This window comes from Hypanus sabinus, chromosome 31, assembly GCF_030144855.1.
Source record: "Hypanus sabinus isolate sHypSab1 chromosome 31, sHypSab1.hap1, whole genome shotgun sequence".
NCBI lineage: Eukaryota > Metazoa > Chordata > Chondrichthyes > Myliobatiformes > Dasyatidae > Hypanus > Hypanus sabinus.
The window spans coordinates 2,500,142-2,511,684 of record NC_082736.1 but is presented as its reverse complement, the minus strand read 5'-3'; the positions used below and the strand labels follow the sequence as shown (position 1 = coordinate 2,511,684).

General features: G+C 54.5%; 1 protein-coding gene across 3 annotated transcripts in view; it reads left to right on the top strand.

Annotated features, from left to right (window-relative positions):
• Positions 1 to 11,543, top strand: part of LOC132383728 (pyruvate carboxylase, mitochondrial-like) — a 950,497-nt gene that overhangs the window by 118,504 nt on the left and 820,450 nt on the right. For all 3 annotated transcript variants that reach the window (XM_059954922.1, XM_059954921.1, XM_059954923.1), the window contains exon 5: positions 6,183 to 6,328. In XM_059954922.1, the coding sequence (XP_059810905.1) occupies positions 6,183 to 6,328 (146 nt within the window). The remainder of the gene's footprint in view (positions 1 to 6,182; positions 6,329 to 11,543) is intronic.

Sequence of the window (11,543 nt, the reverse complement as noted above, 5' to 3'; positions counted from 1 at the left end):
AGGTGATTGGTGAGACCGTGAGGGGGAGGTGGGTGAGGGAGGGAGATGGAGGGAGGGGGATAAAGTGAGAAGCTGGCAGGTGATTGGTGAGACCGTGAGGGGGAGGTGGGTGAGGGAGGGAGATGGAGGGAGGGGGATAAAGTGAGAAGCTGGCAGGTGATTGGTGAGACCGTGAGGGGGGTGGGTGAGTGGGGGAGAGGGAGGGGGATAAAGTGAGAAGCTGGCAGGTGATTGGTGAGACCGTGAGGGGGAGGTGGGTGAGTGGGGGAGAGGGAGGTAGGGGCATAAAGTGAGAAGCTGGCAGGTGATTGGTGAGACCGTGAGGGGGAGGTGGGTGAGGGAGGGAGAGGGAGGGAGGGGGATAAAGTGAGAAGCTGGCAGGTGATTGGTGAGACCGTGAGTGGGGCGGGTGAGTGGGGGAGAGGGAGGGGGATTAAGTGAGAAGCTGGCAGGTGATTGGTGAGACCGTGAGGGGGAGGTGGGTGAGGGAGGGAGAGGGAGGGAGGGGGATAAAGTGAGAAGCTGGCAGGTGATTGGTGAGACCGTGAGGGGGAGGTGGGTGAGTGGGGGAGAGGGAGGGAGGGGGATAATGTGAGAAGCTAGCAGGTGATTGGTGAGGCCGTGAGGGGGTGTGAGTGAGGGAGGGAGAGTGAGGGAGGGGCATAAAGTGAGAAGCTGGCAGGTGATTGGTGAGACCGTGAGGGGGGAGGTGGGTGAGGGAGGGAGAGGTAGGGGGATAAAGTGAGAAGCTGGCAGGTGATTGGTGAGACCGTGAAGGGGGGGGGGGTGGGTGAGTGGGGGAGAGGGGGGGGGATAAAGTGAGAAGCTGGCAGGTGATTGGTGAGACCGTGAGGGGGGGTGGGTGAGTGGGGGAGAGGGGGGGGGATAAAGTGAGAAGCTGGCAGGTGATTGGTGAGACCGTGGGGGGGGAGGTGGGTGAGGGAGGGAGGGGGATAAAGTGAGAAGCTGGCATGTGATTGGTGAGACCGTGGGGGGGGGGTGGGTGAGGGAGGGAGGGGGATAAAGTGAGAAGCTGGCAGGTGATTGGTGAGACCGTGAGGGGGAGGTGGGTGAGTGGGGGAGAGGGAGGGGGATAAAGTGAGAAGCTGGCAGGTGATTGGTGAGACCGTGAGCGGGGTGGGTGATTGGGGGAGAGGGAGGGGGATAAAGAGAGAAGCTGGCAGGTGATTGGTGAGACCGTGAGGGGGGGTTGGGTGAGGGAGGGAGAGGTAGGGGGATAAAGTGAGAAGCTGGCAGGTGATTGGTGAGACCGTGAGGGGGAGGTGGGTGAGGGAGGGAGGGGGATAAAGTGAGAAGCTGGCAGGTGATAGGTGAGACCGTGAGGGGGGTGGGTGAGGGAGGGAGAGGTAGGGGGATAAAGTGAGAAGCTGGCAGGTGATTGGTGAGACCATGAGGGGGGAGGTGGGTGAGTGGGGGAGAGGGCGGGGCATAAAGTGAGAAGCTGGCAGGTGATTGGTGAGACCGTGGGGGGGGGTGGGTGAGTAGGGGAGAGGGAGGGGGATAAAGTGAGAAGCTGGCAGGTGATTGGTGAGACCGTGAGGGGGAGGTGGTTGAGGGAGGGAGAGGGAGGGGGATAAAGTGAGAAGCTGGCAGGTGATAGGTGAGACCGTGAGGGGGAGGTGGGTGGGTTGGGGAGAGGGAGGGAGAGGGATAAAGTGAGAAGCTGGCAGGTGATTGGTGAGACCGTGAGGGGGAGGTGGGTGAGTGAGGGAGAGGGAGGGGGATAAAGTGAGAAGCTGGCAGGTGATTGGTGAGACCGTGAGGGGGAGGTGGGTGAGTGGGGGAGAGGGAGGGGGATAAAGTGAGAAGCTGGCAGGTGATAGGTGAGACCGTGAGGGGGAGGTGGGTGAGGGAGTTAGAGGGAGGGGGATAAAGTGAGAAGCTGGCAGGTGATTGGTGAGACCGTGAGGGGGAGGTGGGTGAGTGGGAGGTGGGTGAGTGGGGGACAGGGAGAGGGATAAACTGAGAAGCTGGCAGGTGATTGGTGAGACCGTGGGGGGGGTGGGTGAGGGAGGGAGAGGGAGGGGGATAAAGTGAGAAGCTGGCAGGTGATTGGTGAGACCGTGAGGGGGGAGGTGGGTGAGTGGGGGAGAGGGAGGGAGGGGGATAAAGTGAGAAGCTGGCCTGTGATTGGTGAGACCGTGAGGGGGGAGGTGGGTGAGTGGGGGAGAGGGAGGGAGGGGCATAAAGTGAGAAGCTGGCAGGTGATTGGTGAGACCGTGAGGGGGAGGTGGGTGAGGGAGGGAGAGGGAGGGAGGGGGATAAAGTGAGAAGCTGGCAGGTGATTTGTGAGACCGTGAGGGGGGTGGGTGAGTGGGGGAGAGGGAGGGGATAAAGTGAGAAGCTGGCAGGTGATTGGTGAGACCGTGAGGGGGAGGTGGGTGAGTGGGGGAGGGGGAGGGGGAAAAAGTGAGAAGCTGGCAGGTGATAGGTGAGACCGTGAGGGGGAGGTGGGTGAGGGAGTGAGAGGGAGGGGGATAAAGTGAGAAGCTGGCAGGTGATTGGTGAGACCGTGAGGGGGAGGTGGGTGAGTGGGGGACAGGGAGGGGGATAAAGTGAGAAGCTGGCAGGTGATTGGTGAGACCGAGGGGGGGGTGGGTGAGGGAGGGAGGGGGATAAAGTGAGAAGCTGGCAGGTGATAGGTGAGACCGTGAGGGGGAGGTGGGTGAGGGAGGGAGAGGGAGCGGGATAAAGTGAGAAGCTGGCAGGTGATTGGTGAGACCGTGAGGGGGGTGGGTGAGTGGGGGAGAGGGAGGGGCATAAAGTGAGAAGCTGGCAGGTGATTGGTGAGACCGTGAGGGGGAGCTGGGTGAGTGAGGGAGGGGGAGGGAGGGGGATAAAGTGAGAAGCTGGCAGGTGATAGGTGAGACCGTGAGGGGGAGGTGGGTGAGGGAGGGAGAGGGAGGGAGAGGGATAAAGTGAGAAGCTGGCAGGTGATTGGTGAGACCGTGAGGAGGAGGTGGGTGAGTGGGGGAGAGGGAGGGAGGGGGATAAAGTGAGAAGCTGGCAGGTGATAGGTGAGACCGTGAGGGGGAGGTGGGTGAGTGAGGGAGGGGGAGGGAGGGGGATAAAGTGAGAAGCTGGCAGGTGATTGGTGAGACCGTGAGGGGGGGTGAGTGAGGGAGGGAGAGGGAGGGAGGGGGATAAAGTGAGAAGCTGGCAGGTGATTGGTGAGACCATGAGGGGGAGGTGGGTGAGGGAGGGAGAGGTAGGGAGGGGGATAAAGTGAGAAGCTGGCAGGTGATTGGTGAGACCGTGAGGGGGGAGGTGGGTGATTGGGGGAGAGGGAGGGAGGAGGATAAAGTGAGAAGCTGGCCTGTGATTGGTGAGACCGTGAGGGGGGAGGTGGGTGAGTGGGGGAGATGGAGGGAGGGGCATAAAGTGAGAAGCTGGCAGGTGATTGGTGAGACCGTGAGGGGGAGGTGGGTGAGGGAGGGAGAGGGAGGGAGGGGGATAAAGTGAGAAGCTGGCAGGTGATTGGTGAGACCGTGAGGGGGGTGGGTGAGTGGGGGAGAGGGAGGGGGATAAAGTGAGAAGCTGGCAGGTGATTGGTGAGACCGTGAGGGGGAGGTGGGTGAGGGAGGGAGAGGGAGGGAGGGGGATAAAGTGAGAAGCTGGCAGGTGATTGGTGAGACCGTGAGGGGGAGGTGGGTGAGGGAGGGAGAGGGAGGGAGGGGGATAAAGTGAGAAGCTGGCAGGTGATTGGTGAGACTGTGAGGGGGGTGGGTGAGTGGGGGAGAGGGAGGGGGATAAAGTGAGAAGCTGGCAGGTGATTGGTGAGACCGTGGGGGGGTGGAGGTGGGTGAGGGAGGTAGGGGGATAAAGTGAGAAGCTGGCAGGTGATTGGTGAGACCGTGGGGGGGAGGTGAGGGGGAGGGGGAGGGGGATAAAGTGAGAAGCTGGCAGGTGATTGGTGAGACCGTGAGGGGAGGTGGGTGAGTGAGGGAGGGAAGGGGATAAAGTGAGAAGCTGGCAGGTGATTGGTGAGACCGTGAGGGGGAGGTGGGTGAGTGAGGGAGGGGGAGGGAGGGGGATAAAGTGAGAAGCTGGCAGGTGATAGGTGAGACCGTGAGGGGGGAGGTGAGTGGGGGAGGTGGAGGGGGATAAAGTGAGAAGCTGGCCGGTGATAGGTGAGACCGTGAGGGGGAGGTGGGTGAGTGAGGGAGGGGGAGGGAGGGGGATAAAGTGAGAAGCTGGCAGGTGATAGGTGAGACCGTGAGGGGGCGGTGGGTGAGGGAGGGAGAGGTAGGGAGGGGGATAAAGTGAGAAGCTGGCAGGTGATTGGTGAGACCATGAGGGGGGAGGTGGGTGATTGGGGGAGAGGGAGGGAGGGGGATAAAGTGAGAAGCTGGCCTGTGATTGGTGAGACCGTGAGGGGGGAGGTGGGTGAGTGGGGGAGAGGGAGGGAGGGGCATAAAGTGAGAAGCTGGCAGGTGATAGGTGAGACCGTGAGGGGGTGGTGGGTGAGGGAGGGAGAGGGAAGGGGATAAAGTGAGAAGCTGGCAGGTGATTGGTGAGACCGTGAGGGGGGAGGTGGGTGAGTGGGGGAGAGGGAGGGAGGGGGATAAAGTGAGAAGCTGGCAGGTGATTGGTGAGACCGTGAGGGGGGAGGTGGGTGAGGGAGGGAGGGGGTTAAAGTGAGAAGCTGATATGTGATTGGTGAGACCGTGAGGGGGAGGTGGGTGAGAGGGGGAGGGGGATAAAGTGAGAAGCTGGCAGGTGATTGGTGAGACCGTGAGGGGGGAGGTGGGTGAGTGGGGGAGAGGTAGGGGGATAAAGTGAGAAGCTGGCAGGTGATTGGTGAGACCATGAGGGGGTGTGGGTGAGGGAGGGAGAGGTAGGGGGATAAAGTGAGAAGCTGGCAGGTGATTGGTGAGACCGTGATGGGGAGGTGGGTGAGTGGGGGAGAGGGAGGGGGATAAAGTGAGAAGCTGGCAGGTGGTAGGTGAGTCCGTGAGGGGGAGGTGAGTGGGGGAGGGGGAGCGGGATAAAGTGAGAAGCTGGCCGGTGATAGGTGAGACCGTGAGGGGGAGGTGGGTGAGGGAGGGAGAGGGAGGGGGATAACGTGAGAAGCTGGCAGGTGATTGGTGAGACCGTGGGGGGGGGTGGGTGAGTGGGGGAGAGGGAGGGGGATAAAGTGAGAAGCTGGCAGGTGATTGGTGAGACAGTGAGGGGGAGGTGGGTGAGTTTGGGAGGGAGAGGGAGGGGCATAAAGTGAGAAGCTGGCAGGTGATTGGTGAGACCGTGAGGGGGAGGTGGGTGAGTGGGGGAGAGGGCGGGGCATAAAGTGAGAAGCTGGCAGGTGATTGGTGAGACCGTGAGGGGGAGGTGGGTGAGGGAGGGAGAGGGAGGGGGATAACGTGAGAAGCTGGCAGGTGATTGGTGAGACCGTGAGGGGGAGGTGGGTGAGGGAGGGAGAGGGAGGGGGATAAAGTGAGAAGCTGGCAGGTGATTGGTGAGACCGTGAGGGGGAGGTGGGTGAGTGGGGGAGAGGGAGGGGATAAAGTGAGAAGCTTGCAGGTGATTGGTGAGACCGTGAGGGGGAGGTGGGTGAGTGGGGGAGGGAGAGGGAGGGGGATAAAGTGAGAAGCTGGCAGGTGATTGGTGAGACCGTGAGGGGGAGGTGGGTGAGTGGGGGACAGGGAGGGGGATAAAGTGAGAAGCTGGCAGGTGATTGGTAAGACCGTGGGGGGGGGTGGGTGAGGGAGGGAGGGGGATAAAGTGAGAAGCTGGCAGGTGATTGGTGAGACCGTGCGGGGGAGGTGGGTGAGAGAGCGGGAGGGGGAATAATGTGATTGCTACAGAGTGCAGATTGCTACAGTGGCCCTTTGGCCCAATCTAATCCAAATGCTCACCCTTTCTATCAAATTTTCCGTGATCTGTAGCCTGCTGTGCTTTGTGATAGATGTGGTGGGAGACTCTGCCTCCGCCACCTGCTCTGGGGGTTTTGTCCTGGTTCCCATGATGCTTGGCAAAGCTCTTTCCGTTGTCCGACCTGATGCAGGTGGCGGAGTTTGTCATTGAAACGCTGGTTAGAATCGATACCTGTACCCAGCTGCAAGCCCGAGAACAGTTTATTGGTGAAGTTATCCGCTTTAAATCTTCATAGCAAATGTACAAAATGGAAACGAAAGTGATTGCAGCCTCATTTTCCTTTCTAGGTGTTCCAGTTGTACCTGGATCCTCAGCGCCTGTAACATGCCTGACCGAAGCCCAGGAGTTTGCCGACGCATATGACTACCCAATCATGTTCAAAGCCGCTTACGGAGGAGGTGGCAGAGGGATGAGAGTGGTCCGGGACTATGAGGTGAGGTGCTTCCAACATCACGACAGAGTGGGTCAATCAGGAGAAACAAACTTCTGCGCTGGCTGTCACAGTGGCATAGTGTTGCAGCTTGTGGGTTGGACTTCAATTCTCTCTGTAGCAAAGGCCCATCCAACTTTTCATTTTGCAGCCATGCAGACCAGCCATTGCTTTGGGCAGGAAATTTTTACCCAGCCTGAAAACTGGACAGCAGTGTAAATTTCAAAACACTGTGAATATTTAGAATGAAAATTGAAAAATGACATACTTTTGATTTTATCGATGAATTGAAGGGTGTAATGAAATATGGTACAACAAAGAAAATCTTTAACATTTTGCAAGCATTTTCCAGCTGCGCCCCATTCCAGCTGCGTGACGACGAGGGCTATGTGCGCGGGAGCATTTCAGTTACCGCGTAGCCGCACACTCGCGTAGCTTCGAGGGAACAGTAAGGAGTTTGCACGTCCTCCCCATGACTGCATGCGTTTTCTCCAGGTGCTCTGGTTTCCTCCCACAGTCTGAAGATCTACTGGTTAGTAGATTAATTGGTCATTGTAAATTGTCCTGTGATTAGGCGAAGGCCAACAGTGTGACTCATTGAGTTGGAAGGGCTGTATCTCGAAATAACTGAAAAAGCAGAGCAGGGAAATGGCTGGGGTATGGTGCAGAGATTCTGTGGAAGCTGGAAATCTTGAACAACAAACACAAAATGATAGCGGAGCTTGGGCCGCATGTGCAGAGAGGAATAAACAGTCGACCAAGGTCCCAGCGGCAACCTCCAGAGGTGCTGCTTGACCTTCTGAGTTCTTCCAGCGTTTTGTGTGTGATGCACTGGATTCTCAGCATCTCTCGTGTTTAGCTTATGGACCTGGTAGCTGGCACCAAGGATTTGAAGGCACGTCTGAGGTGACTTCCGGTGCATTACTGGTGATCTTCCTTAATTCCCAAGATACAGGAGGAAGATCGAAGAGATCAGGAAAGAAAAGAAGAAATGAAAAGCTATAGGTTTTGACATTTGTCCATGACCGGGAGTGGTGCAACAGGCGCAACTGACCTTTATTTAGTTATTCTGGCCCTTTGAGCCAAGCCATCCAGCAACCCCCCAATTACAGGACAATTTACAATGACAAATTAATCCATTAACCAGCATGTCACAAACTTCAACTCTTTCACACAAATGTCAAAATCTACAGCTTTTCATTTCCTCTCTTTTTCTTCCCTGTTCTCTTCAATCTTCCTACTAGACCTCAGGCATGTCTTTGGGAGGAAACTGGAGCACCAGGAGGAAACCCATGAGGTCGTGGGGAGAACGTACACACTCCTTTCAGGCAGTGGCGGGAATTGAACCGGGTCGCTGGTACTGTAAAATGTTGTACTAACCACTATACTACCATGTGATAGGAATCGAACCCGGGTCACTGGTACTGTAAAACGTTGTGTTAATCACTACACTACCGTGTGATGGGAATCGAACCTGGGTCACTGGTACTGTAAAATGTTGTACTAACCACTATACTACCGTGTGATGGGAATCGAACCCGGGTCACTGGTACTGTAAAACGTTGTGTTAATCACTACACTACCGTGTGATGGGAATCGAACCCGGTTCACTGGTACTGTAAAACGTTGTGTTAATCACTACACTACCGTGTGATGGGAATCGAACCCGGGTCACTGGAACAGTTATTAACCTGGTGGTGTGGGACCTGAGGCTCCTGTACCTCCTTCCCGATGGAATCAGTTCAGAGTTGAGGTTACCCTCACTGGTTCAGGAGCCTGATGGTTGAAGGGTAATAACTGTTCCTGAACCTGGTGGTGTGGGACCTGAGGCTCCTGTACCTCCTTCCCAATGGAATCAGTTCAGAGTTGAGATTATCCTGACTGGTTCAGGAGCCTGATTGTTGAGGGGTAATAACTGTTCCTGAACCTGGTGGTGTGGGACCTGAGGCTCCTGTACCTCCTTCCCGATGGAATCAGTTCAGAGTTGAGGTTATCCTCACTGGTTCAGGAGCCTGATGGTTGAAGGGCAATAACTGTTCCTGAACCTGGTGATGTGAGTCCTGAAGCTCCTGTACCTGCTTCCTGATGGGAGCAGCGAGAAGAGAGCATGACCTGTGTGGTGTGGGTTGTTTGTTGATGGATGTTGCTTTCCTATGACAGTGTGCCTTGTATTTGTGCTCAGTGGTGGGGAGGACTTTACCCGTGATGGTCTGGGCCATATTCACTCCTTTTTTGTGGGATTTTCTGTTCAAGGGCATTGGCCTTTGCGTACCAGGCCTTGAAACAAGCAGTCAATATACTCTCCACCGCACGTCAATAATGCTGGAGGAACTCAGCAGGCCAGACAACATCTATGGAAAAGAGCACAGACCCTTTGACTGTTTATGCCTTTCCGTAGATGCTGCCATACTGTCATCAATGTAAAGCGAGTAGAGCAGGAGTCTAGGCACACGTCCTTGAGGTGCTCCTGTGCTGATGGAGATTGTGGAGGAGATGTTGTTGCCAATCTGAGCTGACTGTGGTCTGCAACTGAGGAAATCCAGGATTCAGTTACACAAGGGGGTGTTGAGGCCCAGGTCTTGGAGCCCACCTGAGAACGAAACCCTGTGGTCACCTGTGTGGCTCGGTTTCACTTTGCAGGAGGTGATGGTACTCGAGCATCCGTCAAGTTCGGTCTGGGATTGCCACCCCTTGTAAGTCGGCTTTCCGGAAGTCGAATCTGGACCCAGACCCGAATGTCAGAGCTGCTTCTCTGCCCCCACAACCAACTCTTCGTTCTTTTCTTTGGAGCCTTGCTCTTCACGTCATTAGAAGTCAGTTTATTCTGGGTAGTGTGTTTATACTCTGTTATCAAGGGGATTTTTCAGTGTGAATTGGTCCATGTGGGTTATATTTCCCAGTCTGTCTACAGTATACCTGTTATGACTGCACTGTAGTAACAGTGATATCGAAAGCTGATTTTGGCAGCATAGTCTAAATTTATGCTCTTGTTCCCCTTTGGCACACATCTCTTCTAAAGAAATGCTGATTACCAGCAGGTTTTTTCCCCATTTGTAATGTAGAAGATGGACATCCGAATAGAGACCGGAGCTGGGACAGCAGAACTGGGACAGCAAAGACTGGGTTCTGCAGGCAGAGTGGGGTTGAAGGGCGGTCAGGAGTTTGTTTGCACCACGGATCCTTCTAAACTGAGAAGAGCGATTTGTTGAAAGGATGTAAGGAAAGCAGGGGCTCGAATACTCTGGTGTCAGCTGCTGGTGGGGGAGAGGTCACAAGCTCTGAATGGGAGGGAAAGTGAAAGCAAGGGTGAAGGTGGGAAGCACAGGTACTCTGTTTGGATAAATAGCATCGGTTGCTTTGTCTTTCGCACGCCTGAATGCTGGTAGATGTCCAAAGATACGGCTTTGCACAGCATGGCCACCAGGCAGGAGAGGAAGAATTTCCTCCCTTGAAGCATAGTGAATCTTTGGAATTCTTCAGAGGAATGTGATGTTGAGCCATCGGGTGTAATCAAGGATTGGATCAGTAGATTTTGGGAGAATAAAGTGCTATGAGAATCGGACATGAAAATCAATTTAAAGTGAAATATCTGTTCAGCTGCTGTCTTATTGACTCACATTAGGCTCGAGGAGCTACCCAGTCAACTTCTACCCTTAGATGGCAACAGAACGAACATAACAGCTGACCTAAAGCAACCTGAATAGTCATGTGTGATAGGCCACACCGCTCCAGTGGAGCTTCGTCAGGCACAGCTTGTCAGCCAAGTAAGGTGAAGTTAGGCTGGATTAATTTTAAAGAGAATCCTAAAGAAGGAGAGAGAGTGGTTCAGTGATGAAATTCCAGAGATGCAGATTTAGAAAGACACAAGGTTGCCAGGCAGGAGTTTAGGAATGAAATTAGGAGAGCTAGAAGGGGCCAGGACAAGACCTTGGCGGGCAGGATTAAGGAAAATCCCGAGGTATTCTCCAAGTATGTGAAGAGCAAGGGGATAAGACGTGAGAGGACAGGACCAATCAGGAGCGATAGTGGAAATGTGTGCCTAGAACTGGAGGAGATTGCAGAGGTTCTTAATGAATACTTTGCTTCAGTATTCACCAAGGAAAAAGACCTTGGCAATTGTGGGGATGACTTACAGCGGACTGAAATACTTGAGCAGATAGATGTTAAGACGGAGGATGTGCTGGAGCTTCTGAAAGGTGTTCGGATAGATAAGTCGCCAGGACTGGATGAGATGTACCCCAGGCTACTGTGGGAAGCCAGGGAGGAGATTGCTGAGCCTCTGGTGATGATCTTTGCATCATCAACAGGCACGGGAGAAGTACCAGAGGATTGGAAGTTTGCAAACGTTGTTCCCTTGTTCAAGAAAGGGGGTAGAGATAACCCAGGAAATTACAGAGCAGTGAGTTTGAATTCAGTGGTGGGCAAGTTGTTGAAGAACCTGAGAGACGGGATTTATGAACATTTGGAGAGACATAATCTGATTAGGGATAGTCAGCATGGCTTTGTCAAGGGCAGGTCATGCTTCATGAGCCTGAATGAATTCTTTGAGGACGTAACAAAACACATTGATGAAGGTAGAGCAGTAGATGTAGTGTATATGGATTTCAGCGAGGCATTTGATAAGTTTCCCCATGCGAGGCTCATTCAGAAAGTAATGAGGCATGGGATCCAAGAGACCTTGCTTTATGGATCCAGAATTGGCTTGCCCACAGAAGGCAAAGGGTAGTTGTAGATGGTCCGTATTCTGCATGGAGGATGGTGACCAGTGGTGTTCCACAGGGCTCTGTTCTGGAACCCTTGCTCTTCATGATTTTTATAAATGATCTGGATGAGGAGGTGGAAGGGTAGGTTAGTAAGTTTGCTGAGGGTGCTCTGGATAGTGTGGAGGGTTGTCAGGGGCTACAGTGGGACATCGAAGGGATGCAGAACTGGGCTGAGAAGTGGCAGATGGAGTTCAACCCAGATAAGTGTGAAGTCCTTCATTTCAGTAGGTCAAATTTGAAGACAAAATATAATATTAATGGTAAGACTCTTGGCAGTGTGGATGATCAGAGAAATCTAAGGGTCCGTGTCCATAGGACACTCAGAGCTGTTGTGCAGGTTGACAGTGTTGGCCTTCATCAACTGTGGGATTGAGTTCAAGAGCTGCGAGTTAATGTTACAGCGATATCAGACCTTGGTCAGACCCCACTTGGAGTACTGTGCTCAGTTCTGGTCG